The sequence below is a fragment of the Acanthisitta chloris genome, unplaced genomic scaffold, assembly GCF_000695815.1.
Source record: "Acanthisitta chloris isolate BGI_N310 unplaced genomic scaffold, ASM69581v1 scaffold1623, whole genome shotgun sequence".
Classification (NCBI taxonomy): Eukaryota; Metazoa; Chordata; class Aves; order Passeriformes; family Acanthisittidae; genus Acanthisitta; species Acanthisitta chloris.
Genome location: NW_008664153.1, coordinates 119997 through 142056, shown reverse-complemented (window position 1 = coordinate 142056; position 22060 = coordinate 119997). Strand labels below are relative to the sequence as shown.

Here is a 22060-nt window from a genome sequence, read left to right as displayed (position 1 = left end):
CATATGTGTCAAATACTCTTAAAAAATGAACAAATTGCTCTCTCCAAAGGATCTCTCACAAAAACCCACATAGGTTTCCCAAACTGACAAATTGCACTCGAGCCTGTCAGTAGAGGGGTGAAATAAAAGAAAATAACCATGATGTTTCATGGAATGTATATAGAAGTCTGATAAGTTTGTGATAAATAAAAATTCCCCTTTCAGAAATTTTATGGATCCATTTGGATCTCAGCCAAAAACTGATGGCATTTGTTCCCAGGTGTTGGGAGTGGGGAGGGGACAGGCTCTTGCACTAGCATTGCTTGCAATTTTAGATTTATGTTGTAAGATTTTTGTTTTGAATAACCAGAATTATACTGGAATGAAGATGTGCAGGTGACCTTTTTTTTTTTTTATCTTGAAAGATTCTCTAAACTTCGTAGTTCTGACATTGTAATGTAAAGCTAGTATATTAAAATGGGATGTTTAATTGCTCTGAATTTATGGTTCTGAATATTGACAAAACCTGGTGAACTTAGTAACTTTTGGGATTATTAGACTTGGACTGAATATGTTATTTTTAAATTTCCTAAGATAAAGTGAAATATTTGCTTGCCCTGACATTTGCTATTCAACATTTTGAAATGTTTAGTTATTACTCAACATGTTTTAATAGATTTATACTGGCACGATCAGTTTTAGTGAAAGTTCTTTATGTTATGAGCTTAATAATTTCAAAAACAATGATTTGCATAAATGTTATTTTATTGTTTTTTTTCAGCCCAAATGCAATATTAAGATTAAGATTTAATCACTTTGCCACAGAATGTAGTTGGGACCATATGTATGTATATGATGGAGATTCAATATATGCACCTTTAATAGCTGTATTTAGGTGAGTGTATTTATAAATCTTTTGGTCCAAGTAGTCATGTATGGACATGTTTAGTTTGTGGGAGGGAAAAAATAACATTAGTGGCTTTAATATATTAACTATCTTAATTTCTTTTGTTAATATTGTGGGAATATGTTTGTAAAGTTGTTTTAGAATGAATTCCAAAACATGACATTTTTGGTTAGGTGATGATGGTACAAATTCATTATGTGGCTTGTACTTACTGCTGATATTGCATGGAGTGTTAATGCTTATATACAGACATTTTTTCCTGGAAACCCTTACCTTACCTTGCAGAGGGTATGGACAAGTTTTATCCATATTTTATGATGTGTTTTTTGAACAGAAGTTTCTATATGAGTTATTCTGTTTACGTAGTTAACCACCAGAATAGCCAACTCCCTGTTCCCCCTTTTCTGCCCTCCTCTCCCAAAGATTTCTTAAAAGCATTTTTCTCATTTTCTTTTCCAGTGGTCTAATAGTCCCTGAAGTACGTGGAAATGAAACTGTTCCTGAAGTAGTTACTACATCTGGCTATGCATTGCTACACTTTTTTAGTGATGCTGCTTATAACCTAACAGGATTTAACATTTTCTATTCGTAAGTATTTTTTTAATAAGTAATCACTTTTTTTTTCAGTAGCAGAAGTGTTATACTTTGTGGTATGTTTCTCAAACTAGGGAGCCTGGGTTGTAATGAATTGTTCCTAAGGTATGAGTTAGGGGAAGAAAACCCCAGAGCTAGAGTATATTGTTTTGAGCGAAGCCACATGGCCATTCCAAGAGTATGTTTCTCCTATGCCATATGGAACTAGAATGTATCCCTTCCAGTGTTTATCCAACACATGTAGTTGTCATATGGAATAGAAGGGAGATTATATTTGCTGTCATGTCAGTTCCCTTCTCTTGAACTAGGCTCATCTGTTGCTTGATTTTTCTTGCTGAATATACTTTGATAGCTTTTGAAATTCAGCTTCACTGAAATTCTACTTTGATTTTTGCACCAGGCACAAAAATGTTATTCCATTTCTTAACTTCTTGGGTACTTTCCCATCTTACTTTCCATCTCAGTCTACATTCTGCCTTCATAGCTCTGGTCTGCACTGTCTGTCTTTGAGTTTGTCTGATGGCAAAGTCTACTCTGATATAACTGTGTTTATTTTCATCCAGTCTCCTTTTCCATGTCAGCAGCTCTAAAGATGCTTCCAATGGACCTGAGCCTTTTTCTTGCATGCACCAGCTGTTGATCACAACTTCTGTCTCATTTGGGACATCCTTATGACACAATGCAATGTCTCTTCATACTGGATGCTTTAGTTCAAGAGGGGATTGCTTGGACCTGTTGGATCTGTTTCATTATGTGATTGTTTTCCCATGATTGACGATATATCTCTTCCTTTCTCTCAAGCCCCTCAGATTCTGAAGTAGCTGTTATTGGGATGTGGTGGCCAGCACTGTATTTCTTATGTGGAAGTACATGTAATATTTTTGTCATATTCTTGCTTAACTTAAAATTTGTGTTTGTGCTTCTGACCATACCTTTGCTCTTGGCAGAGGTGCCTTTTAAATTGTCTATGGAAAGATTGTTTCTGTAATTGGCAGTGTCTTGCCTACCTTTGACCAGATAATAAACAGCTATTCAGAGTTTGGGAAACCTCACTAGATATATTGCGTTGGAAATGGCAGTCTAGAAGATTGGGCATTTTTAATTTTTGTCAGTTGACATCAGTAAAATGCAATCACCTGGCAGACTACTGTAATTAGATACATTTTTCAGTTATCCCTGAAGCTTTTAGTGCACTTTTTTTTTATTTGTCTTGGGAGCAAATGGCAGTATGACATGACATTCTTGAGAAATTAGTGTATGTGCTCTGCATTCTTTCATTACTTGGTAATGTGGTGCATGCTGCATATCATTACCTTATTTTTTGGAAGGTTTAAAATAAAAGAAAAAACTGCCAGTTTTTAATTCCTTTACGTATATAACTCATATTTTATGTACTCTGTTCTTGTGTTTCTTCTATTACAGTGGATAATTGTAAATTAATTTTTGTTATGAGCCAACAGTAGCACTTTTTTATGATAAAGAAGTACCTATAATCACTTTTTATGGCTGCAGTAACTGTCACTGATCTATTGCACTCTGCTTCTGTTACTGTCTTCCTTCCTTGGTTTTTGACTTGCTCTTGATGGAGTGCTTGTATTCCTTAATTCTGGGGAGGACAGAAGCACAAAATCTGTGACTAAAGTGCCATGCCAGTTGCAAACAATAGTGGTTACTCCACAACAGTCTGAGTAAATTTTGTGTTCCTTGGAGTCAGGCAACTTGCTTCCAACTCTGCTGATCCAGTTTTTCTCATTCCATTAAGGAACCTGTTGGATTGAGAATTTGTCTACTTTCAAACTGGTATGTCTATTGCTGGTAGAAGCACAAAATCTGTGACTAAAGTGCCATGCCAGTTGCAAACAATAGTGGTTACTCCACAACAGTCTGAGTAAATTTTGTGTTCCTTGGAGTCAGGCAACTTGCTTCCAACTCTGCTGATCCAGTTTTTCTCATTCCATTAAGGAACCTGTTGGATTGAGAATTTGTCTACTTTCAAACTGGTATGTCTATTGCTGGTATAACTGTTCAGTTGAACACACTCCCTGTGAAGTCAGGGAAGAGGTTCCTCACAGCTGTAATATACAGCAGCTAATGTCATCCATGGTTTTAATGCCATGTCTGTTACCAGGGGAAACCCTGAGGACGTTTGCAGTTCAGATGTGGAATTTTCTGCTTTGATGTAAGTGTAGCAGGATCAGTCCTTTGAGAAATGTGTCTTTATGAAACAAAAACACATCTCCTGACTGTCCTACCACAACTATATTTTTCCAAGGTCAGCCTCGAGCAATTCTTTGCTAACTTTTAACAGTTCATTCTTCATTGGGTAAGAGCAAGGAAAGCTATAACAGTATCCATCTCTCACATCTACAGGGAGTGGTCTGTGTTGTCATCAGGGGATTGTAGTAACAGTTTATTCTGAGTTTCAACCCAACCCTTTGCTTTGAGTAATCAAAAAAAGGCTTTCATATCCCTTTTGGACTTCATCCGGCTCATACTGCCTGGGACTCTGTTCATGGAAACTCTTGGACCCACATACTTCAATGTCCTCCATCTCTCCTCATCTCCAAGGAGTTGTCTGCATTTCTGGAATCACTTTGCTTAATTTTGCTGTGCAGTTGCCTGTGATCTCAGTGTTTGGCAGGGCGTAACACAGAAATGCGAACTCCCATAACAGTCACAGACTTCTTTCAAACTAATCTTTCCTGTTTTTGCATCTCTGACTGTGGAGTTAAGGAGGCAAGGTTAAGGCAGCTCTGTTATTAAGGGTTCAAAGCATCAAGTGCCACCTGTAAGTAGTTTCAGACTATTAGCCGTCTTGTATTTTTCCTACTCGTTTTTTTCCTGTTTTATTCCTCTCGGATGTTAGGTATACCGTTTAACAGTATGGACCAAAGCCACTCAGGAAAACTCTTTAACTGTATGTCTGTATTGATGAGTTTCAGCTCAGTCACTTCCAGTGCGGTTGTTCTAGAGAAAATAAGAATTTGAAGGGACTGATTACAGTGCTGATACTGGAACATAGTCAAAAATAGGTGTTGATCTGCCCAGGCAGGGCTTGTTCTGCTGAATGTCAATACTTATTATTGTGCATAGTATTTGTGATCCTGACTGTATCACAGACTTTTTATGTAAACTTTTGAGCTCATTTGCCTATAAAATCATCGTTAAATCTGTGTATTATCAGTACATAGAAATTTTTCATGGTAAAAAATACTTTATCTAACAAGTATTCTTGGAGTACTGTCAGATAAAACAAGTCATCAGGTCTTGGTTTGTCATTTCCCTTATTTTCCGTATTTTTTCTCAGAATTAATTCTTGTCCTAATAACTGCTCAGAACATGGAAAGTGTACAACCAGTGTGTCAGTACCAAGCCGGGTATACTGTGAGTGTGACAAGTATTGGAAAGGAGAAGCCTGTGATATTCCATATTGTAAGGCCAACTGTGGCAGTCCAGATCACGGGTACTGTGACTTGACAGGCGAGAAGCTCTGTGTCTGCAACGACAGCTGGCAAGGTAAGGTTTTGTTTTGTGGAGTCAAGTTAATCTGTAAAATAGAACTGCTTTCAGTGCATCCTTTGCAGCATGCATGTTAGCACCTTTACAGAATATACACAGATGAAATAATTTTGGGAATCAATTTTCATGTGGATCTACGTGTGTGTACTTTCATGCCATAAGTGGTTCACGGCTTTGATATGTTTTTGTCTGAAGATACTGCAGAAATGTGACCTGAACTTTCTTGTGATGGGCATTCTTCTTTTTGAATCATTAATTTGAAAAAAATAATGGTAGTAATCATTGGAGAGTTGTGAGCACTTCTGAAGACTAAATTCCTCCATAGTCTAATTTTCTATTCTGTTTTTAAAGTTGAAGTAGATTTGATTATCTTCCCTCCTCTTTTGGTGTCACATCATTACATCATATTTTTAGTGCTTCCTGAAGTAAGTATGCACTGTCTGATCTTTGGTTGGGTATTATTTGTATTGGCCTCTCAGTGGAAAAGGAAGGGAAGCTGCTTTGTTCTAACAGTACAAGAATGTCTGTGTGGATATGTACTATGGACTAATGGATGTACTGCAAGCATGCACTGAAATTTTACTTCCAGTCCCATACATATTTGTTTCTCATTACAGATAAATTATTGAAGATCCTGGATGTTTAAGTCACTTACTTTAATTATGCTAGATGTTTGGTTGCTATGCATTGAAATTGCCATTCTTCTTTTAACAGAAATATTAATGTATCTCCATATTACTTAGCTAATATGCTCTTTTCCCATGACTTCCTGCCTTTACTTCTGTTTTATTGCTGTTTCTTTTTGCATGTCAAAGGAAATTACTTTTTTATTCCTAATAGTTGTCACACTATTACTCCCGAGACATGATGAGATGTAATATATTTCCCTTAATAATTAATGAGTTGTTCATTAAAAGGCAGTCAGTGCACCCATAGTAAGGAAGTGGTTTAGCAATATGGTCATTGAATGGAAACAGTGTAGACTTGTTATTGAGTTCTTTAGAACCTTCCAGGTTTCTAGTGTACAGAAAGATTCTGAAAGCTTAATCTCTGTAAGGAACTTGTCAATACAATTTGCACCAAGAATATCACCCTTTTATTTATCCTGCAGTGACAGGACGGGGCAATGGGTTCAAATTGAAGGAGGGGAAATGTAAGCCAGATATTAGGAAAAAGTTTTTTCCTGTGAGTGTAGTGAGACACTGGCACAGGTTGCCCAGGGAGGCTGTGGCTGCCCCAACCCTGGCAGTGTTCAAAGACAGGTTGGATGAGCCTTGAGCAACCTGCTCTGGTGGGAGGTGTCCCTGCCCGGGGCAGGGGGTTGGGACTAGGTGATCTCTAAGATCCATTCCAGCCCCTAAAATTCTATGATTTGTGCATGGGTTCCTTGCAATTTCAGACTGCTAGGTACAAAATGGGGAAATTCCACTAATCTTTGGTATTAAGTTTTAAAATGGCTATACTTTCAGTTACAGTGCTATAAAGTTCATTAGAAGTTTAGAGCAGGAAATAAAATGACAAGGCTAATTTCTATGTTACTATCTTCGATCACCTGGTGTTTCTGTATATAATAGCTTCCCATTTTTTCCTACAGTGCATAGGGTTATATAAAGATAATTTGCTTGACTGTTCCTTGGATTTTCACTGAACCTACATAGATTTCAATTAATTTTTGTCTGCATTCTGTCACAGGTGAGCTTGGGTACATAATTCTTTTTCCTTACAGAATGCAAAACAATACCAAACTTCTCTTAAGTTCTCTGGAAGACGACTTGCTCCTCTGTTTTATTTATTTCCACCTTTTTTCTCTATAGTTTCTAAAGTGATAGTGTCTTCTGTGTAGGTTCTTTGCAATGCTGAAACCATAATATTTTTCTACCTATCTTACTGTTCTTGCTGTAAGTTTTTCTTGTGTTTGGTGATTTAAATCAACTGACTGAAGGGTCTTGATCTCTGTTTTTGAAGAGAATTTTATGTTTCTTTTATAATTCCGGTTTTAACTTTTTAAAAATATTTTTAAAGCATCTTTACTGCCTATGTTAAAACAAACAAAAAAAAGAATAATCATTGACCTACACTGATTGGGATGTACAATAATTGAAATTCATGATTCAGAACATAAACTCTGGATTTCCTATTTTACGGCACAGAGTTTCTTTCTTTTTACAATGGTGACATCTTGTGGATACTGTGGAAGGAGCAGCTCTGAAGAACATTGCAAGTTTAAAATAAGTGTTTTGAGAGAACACTGTATTCTTTGAGATAGAATAATTGAGTAAAAAGTAGGATCCTCTTGTTATTAGATACAGTTCTGTGTACACTTCTGTGTGCAGTTCTGGGCCCCTCAGTTCAGGAAGGATATTGAGGTGCTGGAGCAGGTCCAGAGAAGAGCAACGAGGCTGGTGAAGGGACTCGAGCACAAGTGCCATGAGGAGAGGCTGAGGGAGCTGGGGGTGTTCAGCCTGGAGAAGAGGAGGCTCAGGGGAGACCTTACCACCCTCTGCAACTCCCTGACAGGAGGTTGGAGTCAGGTGGGGGTTGGTCGCTTCTGCCAGGCAACCAGCAGCAGGACAAGAGGGCACAGACTCAAGCTCTGCCAGGGAAGGGTTAGGTTGGATATTAGGAAGAGATTTTTTTACAGAGAGAGTGCTCAGGCATTGGAATGTGCTGCCCAGGGAGGTGGTGGATTCCCCATCCCTGGAGGTTTTCAAGCTGAGACTGGATGTGGCACTTAGTGCCATGGTCTAGTAGCCATGGTAGGGTTGGACTTGATGATCTTTGAGGTCTTTTCCAACCAGGTTGATTCTATGATTCTATGATTTTGTGTACTATAATACAATCTTGTATCTTGTAGATACTTGCAGCTAGCTGCTAGTTGTACTAATACAGCATAAAACCATGAAAATAAAAACTTTTAGACTTAGAAAGCAAAGAATGTAATAAAATATAAAAAAATAATAATTTTTATTTTTAACAGACACTGCATTTAGCCAAGAATGTACTTGGTAAATGTAGTGGATTTTTAAAATGCAAGTATTTGTTTTAAATAATGTTTAGTAATGTTAAATGTTTCTGAGATGGTTGATCTCATGTAGGAAGAAAATTTAGTAATTACATGAAATCTGGTTATGTTCAGGCAACATAAGGGAGGCTGAAATTTTTTCTAAAGAATGAATCCTTTATAAGTATTACATTATATTCTGCTGTTTCATTACTGGCTAATCTGTCTTGCTGTTATGTAGCAGAATGTGTCTATGCCTGCTGATACAGGCTGTGGATATAATTCAGGGAAGAAAAAACCCTCCTTAAAACTACTGACTTGCTCTATTTTTCTTTGCTAGGCACAGGTAAAAGAGAAATGGGGACTTGGCTGAGACAACAGTGGTGGCTCTTGAAGAAGTTTGTAGAAATATGCTTGTGCTGAATATGTGATCACAGTCAGCAGCTTCACTTTGATACCAGGAACACTGTCTTGGATTGTCTCAGGCTCTATAGGAGTAGAGAGATTTCCAAATAGTTAAAATTTATGTAATATGTGTAAAAATTCAGGATTACTAGAAGGATTATTAAGTAGTTCCACATTTTTAAGAGAGTTAAGTGGAGCATCTTTGAACATGCTGAAAACATTACTACCTACTGGGTGTAGACAGGAAAAAAAGAGTTGAAGGCTCTCTTGAATTTAAGAGAAACTTTATTGTTACTTTGATCATTGAACATCAGTGCTGCAAGCAAAAGGGGAATCTACTAGAGAGGAAATACAGGGTGTGTTTACATGAGTTTTTATGAGGATCAGTAAGGTACCTTCAAAGCAAATCTGGTCTTTCACATGTATTGTGTTTTGGATTGCTTCATGAGACAACTTGAAAATAGAGGCACTGCATTCCTTTTAGAAGAAACTACCCCAGAAGATGAGCTCTAGGGTTGCACATAATGCACACCAGCCTTTGGCCCTAGTCCAAAGTTAAAACACCAATAAAAATACTGGAATGTATATAGCCAGTTGGTTCTCCCTACAGGTCTGCTCCTAGCAGATAGAGATGTAGCAGAAGACCAGATTCTGAAATTAAACTAATTAACTTAGAAATAAGTCCATTAGCAATTCAGGCAGCTTGAATTTTATAACATCTCTCTAGGGAAAAATGAGCCTTTATGTAAGGAAAAGAGTAAACAATGAAAGTATAGAAGAAGCTGTGACTACTGCAGTGTAAGATTAGTATTTTTCCTTGCTTTTTACTATGATTTTTATTCTTACAGGATTTTGAGTATGGACAGAACTACTATGTCAATGTGTGTCTATACTCAACTTAGTTTATTTTGAAAGGACTGACTGTCCTGAGTAGAGGTTGTTCCCACTGCTTCAGTGGAGGGCTCTGAGGTCATACTCTCTTGTTTTGCCTGCCTTATTCCTCAATGCTGAGATTTAACAAAGCTGTGCCCCTGTGGTGCTGGTTTATTGAAACCCCTGGAGAAGGTTTGAGATGGGAGCTCAGGCAGCAGGAGCTGAAATACAGCGCTGGAAAGAGTTTATGCCAAGTGCTTAGAGGTCTGAAATCTGAGATTTCAGCCTGTTGTGCCTGGATGTTCTTGAACAGAAAGCATACATGTGTGCACTTTCAGAGTAGAGGACCTGTGAGGTAACATTTGCTTCAGACAGATCTGGTTTTGGAACAAAAAAAAAGTAGAAGCAGTAGAAAGTAGAAGTAAATGTTTTGCTCTGTGATAATGCCTTCTTTGTCTCGGTTTTACTTTTCAGGTTGTCTCCTGGCCAAAATTGTTTGACAGTCTGGGAGATGTTCTCTTAAATACATGTACATTTATATTATATATACACATAAACCCACAAATCCTTTCCTTCCCCAATTTTAAGTTAAAATCCAATTTCTGCACTCATATGTTTGTAATTCTTTAATGTTTATCATAGAAATGACAGTTGTCTAAGGAAATTCTACATATATAGAATTAGAAATTGTCTTACAATTAGTGGTTGTTGATGTATACTAGAAACACTCCAGTCTTCAGATGGAATTTAACAATTTGTCAAGCATCTTTGGAGGACTTGTGCAATTTGTAAACAAAATATAGCTGTCATAATTAGAAATTTAGTGTCTGAAAACTGTGTGAGAAAAATCAGGTATTCTTATTGCTAGAGAAAAGACTTAAGTTGGCTTTTCGTTTAGCTGTGATGTTTTAAGTACCTTTATGCTGTTGTCTGACAATTAGTGACAGTGAGTTTAGCAGAATTTGTTAAATTCATTGCAAGAAATGACTGTGCTAAAATTGCTGATAATGGTCTGTATGTCTAATTAGGCTGAGATTTAGGAAGTGAGTTTTAATGAAAAATGTAATCCATTTAAAATAAATCTATGATGTGCTGAATGTCCCTTTACAATGCATGCACTTAAGTGTAGGAAGGTAGAGCATGCAACTTGATTAAACTAATGATCCAAGTTAATACTGTGTCCTGAACCCAAGAAGTGGAGAGAGAGTGCTGATTTCCCTGATAAGGGAAGATATACTGAATTTAGGTCATTATTGACACCTTCACTTAAGAATGGGAAGAATGTGATTCATGCAGCTCAAAACTTGTTAGCTTGATTTCAGCAGTGTGTAAAGTTCTGGATTGTAACTTGAGGAAATAAATAATTAAACATATATTGTGATTGAATAGCAGGCACTGGAATGTGCTGCCCAGGGTGGTGATGGATTCACCATCCCTGGAGGTTTTGAAGATGAAACTGGATGTGGCACTTAGTGCCATGGTCTAGTGATGATGGTAGGGTTGGACTCGATGATCTTTGAGGTCTTTTCCAGCCCAGTTGATTCTATGATTCTATGATTTGTAAGCAGTGGTATTAGAGCTTGATATCCTGCATGGAAATTAGCATGGAGTCTTCAAAAATTCTAGTCCAATGGGTATTGTCAGCTACTGCTGATCTGAAAGGTCCCTATTCTTTTAGATGGTAAGAAACAAAACACATAATTGTTTCAGATGACAAATCTCATGCAGGGTCTACCTAAGACTATATTTGTGCTCATCCACGAAGAGCAGGAAAGCTTTCCATGCAATGTGCGTCTGGTAAGCACTGCCATGACATCAGGCCTTATTCTCCTGTACAAGCTTTGTTGATCTTAAGTGTGAGATCTGGAGTCATACAGTTAAAGGGCATCACGGAGCTGTGCACTCTGATGGCAGGCTGTGCAGTCCTTCTCAGACTGACCCTGCAGATTCTCCATGGCCTGATTGCCCTTGGATGATCCACTCTTCTGGCTGAGGGCACAAATAGGACTGAGTAAAAGCAACTACATAGCATTTCAAGCACTGCATCAGCTTGTGTGCCTTAGGATTTCTGTTTCATTCCTGGAGGAGTCTGAGTCCTGGCAGAGCTTGCTGCCATGCCGCTTTAGCTGCGGACCCAGTCAGGATCTTTCTGCTTACTTTTAAGTCTCATTTGCATCAAGACTATTTGCAGGATGCAAGAAATAATTACATCCCACATGGATGTTGTGGAGCTGTGCAGGAGCAGTGTGGAGATCCATGGATACACCTACTATAAAATGCCTATGAGCCATTCCAGAAGAAAATTCTCATTTATGTGCTAGCTACATGGAAATACAAAGTTGATATCACTTGTGTTTTTACCACTTAGTATAACTTCTCATAAAATTTTTATTGCAAGTGTATTAATATATATTCTCTTATCTCAAAAAGATCTTTTCAATAATCTCAAATGCATTATCATATGAAGATTTTATTGGGTACTTGATAAGAGTGGTGGTGCTGGGTTTGTTTTTGTGGTGATTGAACAATTAAGCAATAATTCTCAACTCAGATCAAACATCAAACAAATACAGAATAAACAATAAATACTTTGTTTAATTGCTTTCATTAGATTGTATGAAAAACAGGGCTGTGAAAATTATATCCAACACATTGATACGTTTGGGTTTTTTCCTGTAATCCCAAAGGAAAAGATAAGGTTTGAAGACAGTGGATGATGTTTAGTCATTAGGTGGAAATTGATCTTATGACTTAAAATACTGGAACAGATTGTTACTTTAGCTTTTCTCAGAACTCCTCAATGAATAGGAATTTGATTCTTTCTCTTGTGTGGATAAATTGTGATTTTTAACCAATGGAATTTTTTCCTACCTTAGAGGATAATGTAGTTGACTTCCAATTCAGGTTTATAAAGCTGTTTGCTTTTTTTTTTAAAGCTGCTTCTTTTTTTTTTTCCCCCAGTGAATTGACTGACACATTAGGAAGATAAGAAAGAAATTCAATTTTAAATAAATTGAAAAAAAATTATATTTGCATAGAACATAATAAACCATATTTTTCATTATCTTTGTTCTGCAGCTGTAGTGCTCTTTGTTACACAAAAGACACGTATTTAGGCAATGTGACGTTTCTAAAGAGAAAATACATTTATGCAGAAATAATGGTGATTTTTCATGCTATGTGTGTTTAAGTAGGAAAATCTATAAATTATATTCCTAAATCCTGCATTTAGCTTGCTTTTATAAAGCAATAGCCACACAAAAGTATTTGCTTGTAAAATGATGTTCTGGTAGAAGCCAATATTTTATTGTTTTTCACTTTTGAAACAGTGTTCCATTTTTGTACTGATTAATACATAATGTGCTAAGTCTGTGCCTATGGCAGGGGGCTTGGAACTTGATGATCTTTAAGCTCCCTTCCAACCCAAACCTTTCTATGATTCTATGATGGTATTTCTCCTTTCTATCTCACCTTTCCTGTCATTCAGTGTTGATCAGAAACAGAAGCGCTGAGGCTGGAAGAAACTTAGCTGTGAAATTCTTTCCATCACCGATGTGCTTAAGAGTATTGCTGATATTTTTCTAATGTTAACTTTGTATACAAAATGTTTGCTTGACTTCATTTTATTACAGTCCATGTCATCTTACCTATATTTGGGTTCGATGTAGGAGTTCATCCCTCGGTGTGGAGGAGTTGGGTGCTATGATCATGGTTCGCCACAAGGCGTCACTGTTGGCCGCCACATGTCAGGTCCGCAAGGGTCGCGGTAACACGAGGCACAAACGCGCTGTCACTTTCAGATTTCATCGTTTTAAGCTCTTCCCCGAGCAAGTAATACTTAAAATCAATTGTTTATTTTAAAGCCCTCTTAGATTCAAGTTAAGCGTTTCCTCCAGTGATTTACAAAAATCAGAATTTTGCTGAGGTTACAACTCTATTAGAGTGTCAATTATTAATGATTAAGAAATAATATACTGAATTGTTCATACTCTCATTAGACCTCATTCAAATACCATTAATCTTCTCTGAGTAGCAGGTATAATGAACTATGGGAATTGTCTCCATTGTTCAGTGAGTGGAAGGTAATTTGGATACACGTGGACATCATTCTTCTGTGGTGCACTAGAAGGAGTTGACAGCTGGTTAGGTACAGTTTGGATGCTGGTTGCTGTGTAAAAAGGAATTGTAACAAGTTGCCCCCAAAATTACAATAAATGTTGGAAAGACATTTAATCTCCTGGGATTCCACTCCACCCCCAACAGAATATATTGTGAAATTATTAACTTGATGTAATTTACTGATTTAACTTAGTAAATCCGTTTTCAGTTCTGGGCCCCTCAGTTCAGGAGGGACATTGAGGTGCTGGAGCAGGTCCAGAGAAGAGCAGCGAGGCTGGTGAAGGGACTGGAGCACAAGTGCTATGAGGAGAGGCTGAGGGAGCTGGGGGTGTTCAGCCTGGAGAAGAGGAGGCTCAGGGGAGACCTTATCACCCTCTACAACTCCCTGACAAGAGGTTGGAGTCAGGTGGGGGTTGGTCTCTTCTCCCAGGCAACCAGCAGCAGGACAAGAGGGCACAGACTCAAGCTCTGCCAGGGGAGGATTAGGTTGGATATTGGGAAGAGATTTTTTCCAGAGAGAGTGATCAGGCATTGGAATGTGCTGCCCAGGGAGGTGGTGGATTCACCATCCCTGGAGGTTTTCAGGATGAGACTGGATGTGGCACTTGGTGCCATGGTCTAGTAATGATGGTGGGGTTGGACTTGATGCTCTTTGAGGTCTTTTCCAGCCTAGCTGATTCTATGATTGTATGATCTCTCTCTTCTAAATGTTTGTATGGTCTGTTCTTGGTACATTGTAAACCTGTGCATCTAGAGCAATCTTTGCCAGGGGAACATTCTTGCCAAAGTATCTGATACTTCTTGCATGAAGAACTGTTTCCTCTTATTTGTTTTGAATATGGCTTCTTCAGCTTCTTGGTTTTTATATTAAGCAAGCCTGTGCACTCTTTGTATCAACCCTGTCTGTTACTTGTTTTGTAGACCTTTATTGTTCACTTAGAAATTTTCTTTTTTGAAGTGGAAAAAGTAAGTAATTCAAAGGAATTCAGTGACTTCTGTAATTGGAACATCCCTATTACTCCCCTGTCAAGAGTCTGCAGCTGTAATCTGTCATCTTTTTGACTAGGGTTTTCTACAGATATGCAAACCACAGATTTATGCAGTGGGGTAACAGTCTTCTCTATTCTGACACAATTTGTTATTTTGACCATTGCTGAGTGGTGATGCAATATTTTCATGAGTTATCCTAAGATGATCCTAAAATGCAGCTTACTTATTTTTCAGTTTAACTATGTTGAATTTCATGTATTATTTTATTGTTGAGTCATGTGGTCAGACAAGAACTTGTTCTATGGTTTTTCAAAGGCTAGTCTGATTCTCTGTGCCGTCCTTTATCAGCAAGCATCCCTCACTCTTCTTCTCTCAGGATCACTAATGCTGTACAAGACCTATATGCCATCAGTGATAGCTAAACTTTCAATTCCATGATTGATAATACTTGAAGTGGAGTACACTGATGTCCTAAGATTCCAGTGTTTCCCATCTAGAAATAAAGCCAGTCAAAAATGATGTACAGGCACTGACAGCAGACAGATAGTTCATATGCCTCCTTCTTTTCTTTTTGTAGCAAAGTTTTGCATATATTCAGGGTTTAAATAAGATGATCTAGAGCATATACTAATGATGAAGAGATCATATATTTTTCTGTTCATGGTTTTAATAGTCTGTAACTAAAGAATTACGCATTTTGCTGACTTTTCCTACTTGACAAAAATGATTGGTTGAAATACATTTGAAAATAATATGTACTTGTGGATTTGGTAGCTTTGTAGAATGACCTATAAAGTGTTAGAAAATTTAAATATTCAAATAATTCCTTTGCTAAAGCACCTTATAGTATATTTTCCCCTTGAAAAACATGCAGAATGGTGTTGTCAAGGGGCAAATTTTTACTTTGGAGATTTAATATACTATAATATATATTGTAACCTAATTTACTATAATGTTATTTGCTTTGATATAAGCTTTCTATAGTTCAAATACAGCATAGTTTTTCTTCAGAAGTAACATACAGTGCATATTGTGCTTCACGTTTTAGACCTAAATGATAGGTCATCTAAAAATGTGATGTGTTGCATCTTTCTTTCAGTCTATGACTCGTACAGTCTGTTGTCTGAGAAGAATGCAGAATTAAATTGTTATTATTTGAGCTAAACTAATGCTTTCAATTTGACTGATATCCTGTGTTGTCAATTTTTTCATTGAGCATCTGTTAAACATAAAAGTGTATACCATATTTTATCAGAATGAGCAATCCTGACATCTGTAATTAAGCCTCCCTTGTTTCTGCTTTATTGGCTTTAACATTCCTGTCTAACAGATTGTACAAATTGCACATTTGTTTACAAAACAGGTCCAGATTGTTCTCTGAACGTCCCTTCCACGGAGTCTTACTGGATTCTACCAAATGTAAAGCCATTCAGCCCTTCTGTGGGTCGAGCTTCCCATAAGGCAGTCCTGCATGGGAAGTTTATGTGGGTTATTGGTGGATACACTTTTAACTACAGTTCATTCCAAATGGTGTTGAAGTAAGTGATTTCTCCTTTGCCATATCCTTTCTGATGTGCTTTAGGGAAAACAGATCTTATCAGGGAGGTAGAGGTTTATGTGTTTTCAGATGCTTTATTAATGATCTTATTTTCTGCTTGATTTTCTTAAGTTGATAAAGTAAAATATGGGCAACATCAAAATCTGTCATACCAATATGTAATTTTTTCAGTTTTGTGAACACTGTTCCTGTACTTTAGTCCAAAGCATGAAAAGGTTTGTGGTGATAAAACAGTGAAAGAAGTGCGTGTGCTGATATTTACAGACAGTCCATCTCAAATGTTATCTGCATTGTTGAAGTTAATTTTGAATTACAGAAAACTTGTATTTAGTGCATGTACTTAGTCTGTCAGTGCCATGCCAGTAGGGTTAGGCAGATCATCTGCATTTCACTTTTGGTATTTATGGCAGTTTGTATGTGTATTTGGCCATCTGTGAAAACCAAAGTTAAGGCAGGTATAAATAGCTGATTTGGCTGGTAACTTGTATGTTTGTAGAGGCCCTACATGTGGCAAATGCAAGTGTTAGTGTATGTTCGTTGTCATGTTTACTTCTCCTATTTTTGTCTATATTTTGTTTTCTTTCACGTGTTTTCTTGCCTTCATCCTAAACAAATCCCATCATCTTAAGTGTTTTTCTTTTCTCCCTCTGTCATTTTTTTTTTACCTCTCTTCCATCTTGTTGCGTGCTAATGGATTAATGATTAATTAAAATGTAATGGAAATTGAAATCAACCATACAGCTGAGGGGATGTTCCACAAGGAGTTATCAAAGTGAAAGATTCTGACATAAGCAGTTTAGTGGGGTGGGTTTTTTACATGGCTGATATAGTGAGCTTAGCAACATAGTTTCATAACTTTTTTTAAGTGGTTTTTATTATAGCCCCATTTTCTGAGGTTACTGATGGGTCCCTGAAAGAGCTGCTCCTGTTTTGCTTGATGAATGTTTTGTACATTATCACTATCACAAGTTAGTACACTGTTGTACTAGTGAACAGATTACCACATCAGTGACCGATGAAGTCTGTCAAACAGAAGTTAGTTTGAACATACAAACTTCTCAATTTCTCTGCAGGTAGAAAATGTTTACTTTTCTATTTCTCTTCTAGCTACAATTTGGAAAGCAGTATATGGAATGTAGTACCTGTATCCAAAGGGCCACTCCAGAGATATGGACACACTCTTGCTTTGTATCAGGTTTGGACTCTTCAGCATTCTATATAATGAATTTCTTTGTGTGCTGTTAGTGGTCTTAAAATCACTCACCATGAACACAGATTTTTGAGGATAATTTAATATCTAGTCCCTAAATATTTTGTATTAGTGTCTACTTCAGTACTTAGATGTATTGTGCAATTTTTGGAGGAGATTGCACAATAGATCTAAGTCACTTAGCTGACCATAAACCCTCAGAGCTAAATCTGCCAATAAAAAGTGGTGTATGTGTGTGTGAGATAATTGAATTTGTGGGCAGTGCTCTTGCTGACCAGGCACCATCCCCAGGGGCTAGGCCCAGCAGGCAGAGCCAATTGCTGGTAGCAGGGTCCTTTGGCAGACCCAAGACGTGGTGTTTGATGACTCAGGTCCAGGCAATTGAGGGAATCCAATCAGGAGCACAAGGAGATGTGTTTGATGACTCAGGTCCAGGCAATTCAGGGAATCCAACCAGGAGCACAAGGAGACAGGGCCAGAGATGGGACTGGAGAGAAGACTACAGCATATGCCTGAGGAGTCTGTCAGGGAGACAAGCTATAGATGATGAGAGACTTGTTAGCTGTGACAAAGAAATATAAAATTTTTATCAAAAATTTTCTTTTGTTTGTGTAAGACACCCTCAGCAGGGAAGGGCAAAAAGGATTGTATCAAGTCAGACCAGTTGTTTGTGTAAGACACCCTCAGCAGGGGAGGGCAAAAAAGATTGTATCAAGTCAGACCAGTGTTCATCTCGCCTGACACATCTTGAATAATGGGTAACAGTGAATGCCTAAGAAAGAATCTAAGAAAAAACTGACAGGACCCTACAGAAGCTTCCTCAGAATACTGTCCTAGTTTGCAGCTGGGATTTCCTAAAATAGGATAGTGTTTTTGTGGAAAAATTATGAATCCATCTTTGTTATTTTTTCCAGATTTTTAGGCCATATATTTATTTTAGCATTGATAGCTTTGTTATTTTTTCCAGATTTTTAGGCAATATTTATTTTAGCATTGATAACATTCTGTGCCTAAGGATTCCAGTGTATTTTGTGAAGAAAAAACACCTTTTGGGAAACTGATAGTAGCTGCTTTAATTTTGATAATCCCTATTTCTTATTCTCCATTTATTTTCTCTACTACTCATGATTTTCTGTACGTCCATCACATCCTCTATCATTTAATTTTCATACTGAAAATTCCTTGCATTTTTAATATTCCTCTATGAGGAAGATGTTTCATACCTTGGATAACATTGTGTCATTGCCTCTACCTCTTCTAATTGCGCTATAACTTGTCTGAGAGAGGAATTGACTGTCTTTATTGTACTGTTATTTCAGAGATGGATGTCATAGAATTAATGGTCTCATCATTTTTCCTATTAATTCTTAAGGGTATTTTAGCCTTTTGAGAATCTACTGTTTGCTTTGAACTGGTGTTTTCACAGGACTATCAATTAGAACTTCAATATTTCATTCTAGTCAATTAAAAACCTATCCCTGTATGTACAGACTTAAAATAGGTTTTTGCACATATGCATCTCTTCATGTTTATGTATATGAACATTTTTTACCCTTTTATTCATTCCTCTGTTTCACATTCAGTATTAGGAGATTCTTCTGCAATTCTTTGCTTTTGACCATTGTCTCAGCTATTTTGAGTAACAGTACTGTCAAAAGATGTTGCTCTTTGTCCATTCATCACTCTGCCTGCTTGTTGTTCAGCATGTTGAACAAACAAATCCCAATTGCAGCTCTCTGTGGGACACCACTAATGACCTTTATTAATTTATCAAATTATTTAGCCGTGTGTTGCCTGCCTTGCTTGACCCAGGGCATCTTAGTTTCTTTAAGGCATGAGAAACATTATCAAGCATCTTTGGGAAATTTCAGGTAGGTGTGTCAACAGGACCTTTGATTCCTTCAGGAAAATCCAAGGATTTGCAAAGTATAACTTCCCTTTTCAGAAGTTCATAGAATTTTCCTCAGTCTGTTTGTCTGTTTTGTCCACTGAATTCTGTCCTTTCTTCCTCTGCCTTGTCAGTCTTGTGATACAGACACATTTTAAAGTGGGGATTTACATACTACAGTCAGGGTTCAACTGTTTTGTCCTTAAATTCCTTCAGAACGGATCCTGGAGATCTTCTTTGCCAATTTTTGAGGTTTTTATACTATAACCTTCTGTTATTAAATTTTGCTATGGCAGCACCTGTAATGTCTAGGGTGAGGAACTCATGGGGAGGTTAACCTCACTTCATTGCTGTGGCTTTATTGTCTTAGAATATTCCTTCAGACTGTCTGTTGGCACCATAAAGTATCTAGTTTGCTGTATTGCTAATGCATTTGGAAAATGTTCTGTTAGTACTTTATATTTACATTTTGCAGGCAGCTCATTAAGTTGTTTCATGGCCTGCCTTTACATGTGTTTCTGTCATCTCCTGAAGTTTTTGAACCTTTATTTTGAAGTATCTGCCTTTACATGTGTTTCTGTCATCTCTTGGAGTTTTTGAACCTTTATTTTGAAGTACAGTTTTTCTTCTAAGTCTTTGTAATTCTTCCATTAAGCTAAGCTTTATATATTTTGTTATTTGTAATGGGAATCTTTATATATTTTGTTATTTGTAATGGGATTTTTTTTTTTTAAATAGGAAGGATTCATGTGATCTCCACAGATATCCTTAAAATGTCTTCATATTGTAATTCAAGATTTTACCCTTGTAGTTGTACATTTTAGTTTCTTTTTATATAGTCTTCTAAGGTCTTCCTTTTATATAGGGCTTCCTGTGAATCTCGGCAGAATTGAAGGCATGGGTGGATATTTTGGTTTGTTTTCCTGGTATCTGTTGTTTTTTCAGAGATGCTGAGTCTGTACATGGCATGGTTAGTATTGCAGAGGTGTTTTAAGTAATAATATGAACTAGATTCTTTGTGTGCCCAAACATCAACTCAAAAATTACTTTTCTCCTTGTCAGTTACCTGATTCATTACTCATGTATTATCTGATCTTTGAAAGGTCAGATCTTTCTAACTGGTATCTTTGGTTATTACAGTTCTTGTAGAATGTGGACCTTTTAGTTGGGAAACATCTGAGTAATGTGTCATTTAGCAGTTCAGAATAAAGGCTTAAAATATCATGTACCCTTTTTATTTGGTGGTGCTAATACTTTCTTGAAACATTCCAGACTAGAGGGTAACCATTTTAGAAATACTTTTACCAGCAAATATTAAATATCATAGACCTGTGTTAATTGAGAAATCTTTTTGGGCCGCAGTGAGGAAATGCCACTCTTGTTAATAATAATGAAAGCTACATGCAATTGTGTAGCAAAGCAGCTGTTGCTGCTGTTGAAGATGTGCTAATTAGCAATTAGTATTCACTAATAATGAAATTGTGAAATAATTAACGTGCTGTTTGTACTAGTAATTATGTCAAATGTCAAAAATTACATGGTCCAAAAGGAGCTGATCATGCAAGTTGAAGAAATTTCAAGAGGAAAACGTATGTCTTTCTGCAATGAATTCTTAAATTACCTTGTTAGGATAAACTTTTGATATATTTCCTTTCAGATCTTCAGTCTCTTGAAAGAAAAAAACACCCCAAAAACCTAGGAAAAGAATGTAGAGTAGTAGAACATAATACCTAGAGATGGCAGCTTTGAGCTGTGTTTTGAGCTGTGTACGAGTAATTGTGTAACATTTCCTTTATGGCTGAGAAAAAAATATCCACAGAGAAGAAATTAGATTAAGTTTTTTGACTTGAGCTCCTGAGATTTCAAAACCTAGTGCTAGGCTAGAGTGAGAGCGCAGAGCTAACACTGCCTGATTGTGGTGCAAGGTAAATTGAAGCTATGTGATTGACTCTGTGGAGAATGAAATAAGTTACTGTGCCCATTTCCCTCAGAAAGCTTCTTTAGTTAAAATTGAAGTACTGTTCTTCTTTATTCTGAAGGAAAAAAGATCAGAAGACTCCCACTGATATATCGTTATAACAAGTGACTAAGACTTTTTATGCATTTATAGAGGAGAGAATTTAAAAGTGCTCTTGCTTTTAGACCAACTCAACTGTTAGGTAGTATTACCTCCAGTGCCTCTTCAGGATGCTTATTGGAAAGGTGCTACCTATCTCCTAGCAATTGGTTCTACTGTATCTCAGTAACTGTATGTAGCTCCTGGCATCTTGATACTGAAAATATCAACCTACTTTGAAATCATTTATATAAGAAATAGGATTAAAAGGTGACTGGAGGAAATGACTTGTGAGGTTTTTAAAGTAGGTATATATAGCTTTGCTAAACTGTGACTAGGCAGGGAGTTAGAGAGTAAATTGCAAAATTTACTCCTTGGAATTAAGTAGAAAGGAAATTGCCTGCAAGGTGTGTACATGGTCACTGCTGGGAGTCTAGTCAGTAGTGAGTTTGTTGGTTGTATCACAGAATTTGACCTCATAATTGAACTGTTGTTAGTGGTCCCGAAGACAGTGGAAGGATGGCTGGGCATTGAGGTTTGTTTCCTTTGAGACTGGCAGTAGAGGTGAAGCAGGCAGGCTGATGGAGTAGCAGTTGTAAAGACATTTTACAGTATTTACAGACCATTTAATACATAGTCAAATTTAACTCATTTGAGTTTCATGATTGTTACCTCCACTTTTAAATCTGTTTTAATAAAGGATAATTGTTGAGATTCCTTTTCCAAATTAATTAGTGTTGATATTGAGTCTGTATCTATCTTCTGGTAGTTTTTATTAGTCTAATCAAAAGTTAGTATTAACAAAGCAAAAAAGAGTAAAAACTTGTCCTGGTTTTATATGAGTGAGATAAAATCTTCCACCAGTTGGTTCATTGTTACTCTTTTAATGCCTATTTTTGTTGGCTATTGTATAATTTGAACAGCATCAGGAATGTAAAAGTACTTTGCAACTCTTCCATGA

At 37.0% G+C, this 22060-nt stretch overlaps 1 protein-coding gene across 1 annotated transcript in view; it reads left to right on the top strand.

Moving 5' to 3' along the window:
• Nucleotides 1-22060, top strand: part of LOC103798922 (attractin-like protein 1) — a gene marked incomplete at both ends in the record, with an annotated part of 177051 nt that overhangs the window by 44615 nt on the left and 110376 nt on the right. Inside the window, 5 exon segments of the mRNA XM_009071208.1 lie at nucleotides 761-874; nucleotides 1346-1474; nucleotides 4788-4996; nucleotides 15751-15925; nucleotides 17053-17140. Of these exon segments, the coding sequence (XP_009069456.1) occupies nucleotides 761-874; nucleotides 1346-1474; nucleotides 4788-4996; nucleotides 15751-15925; nucleotides 17053-17140 (715 nt within the window).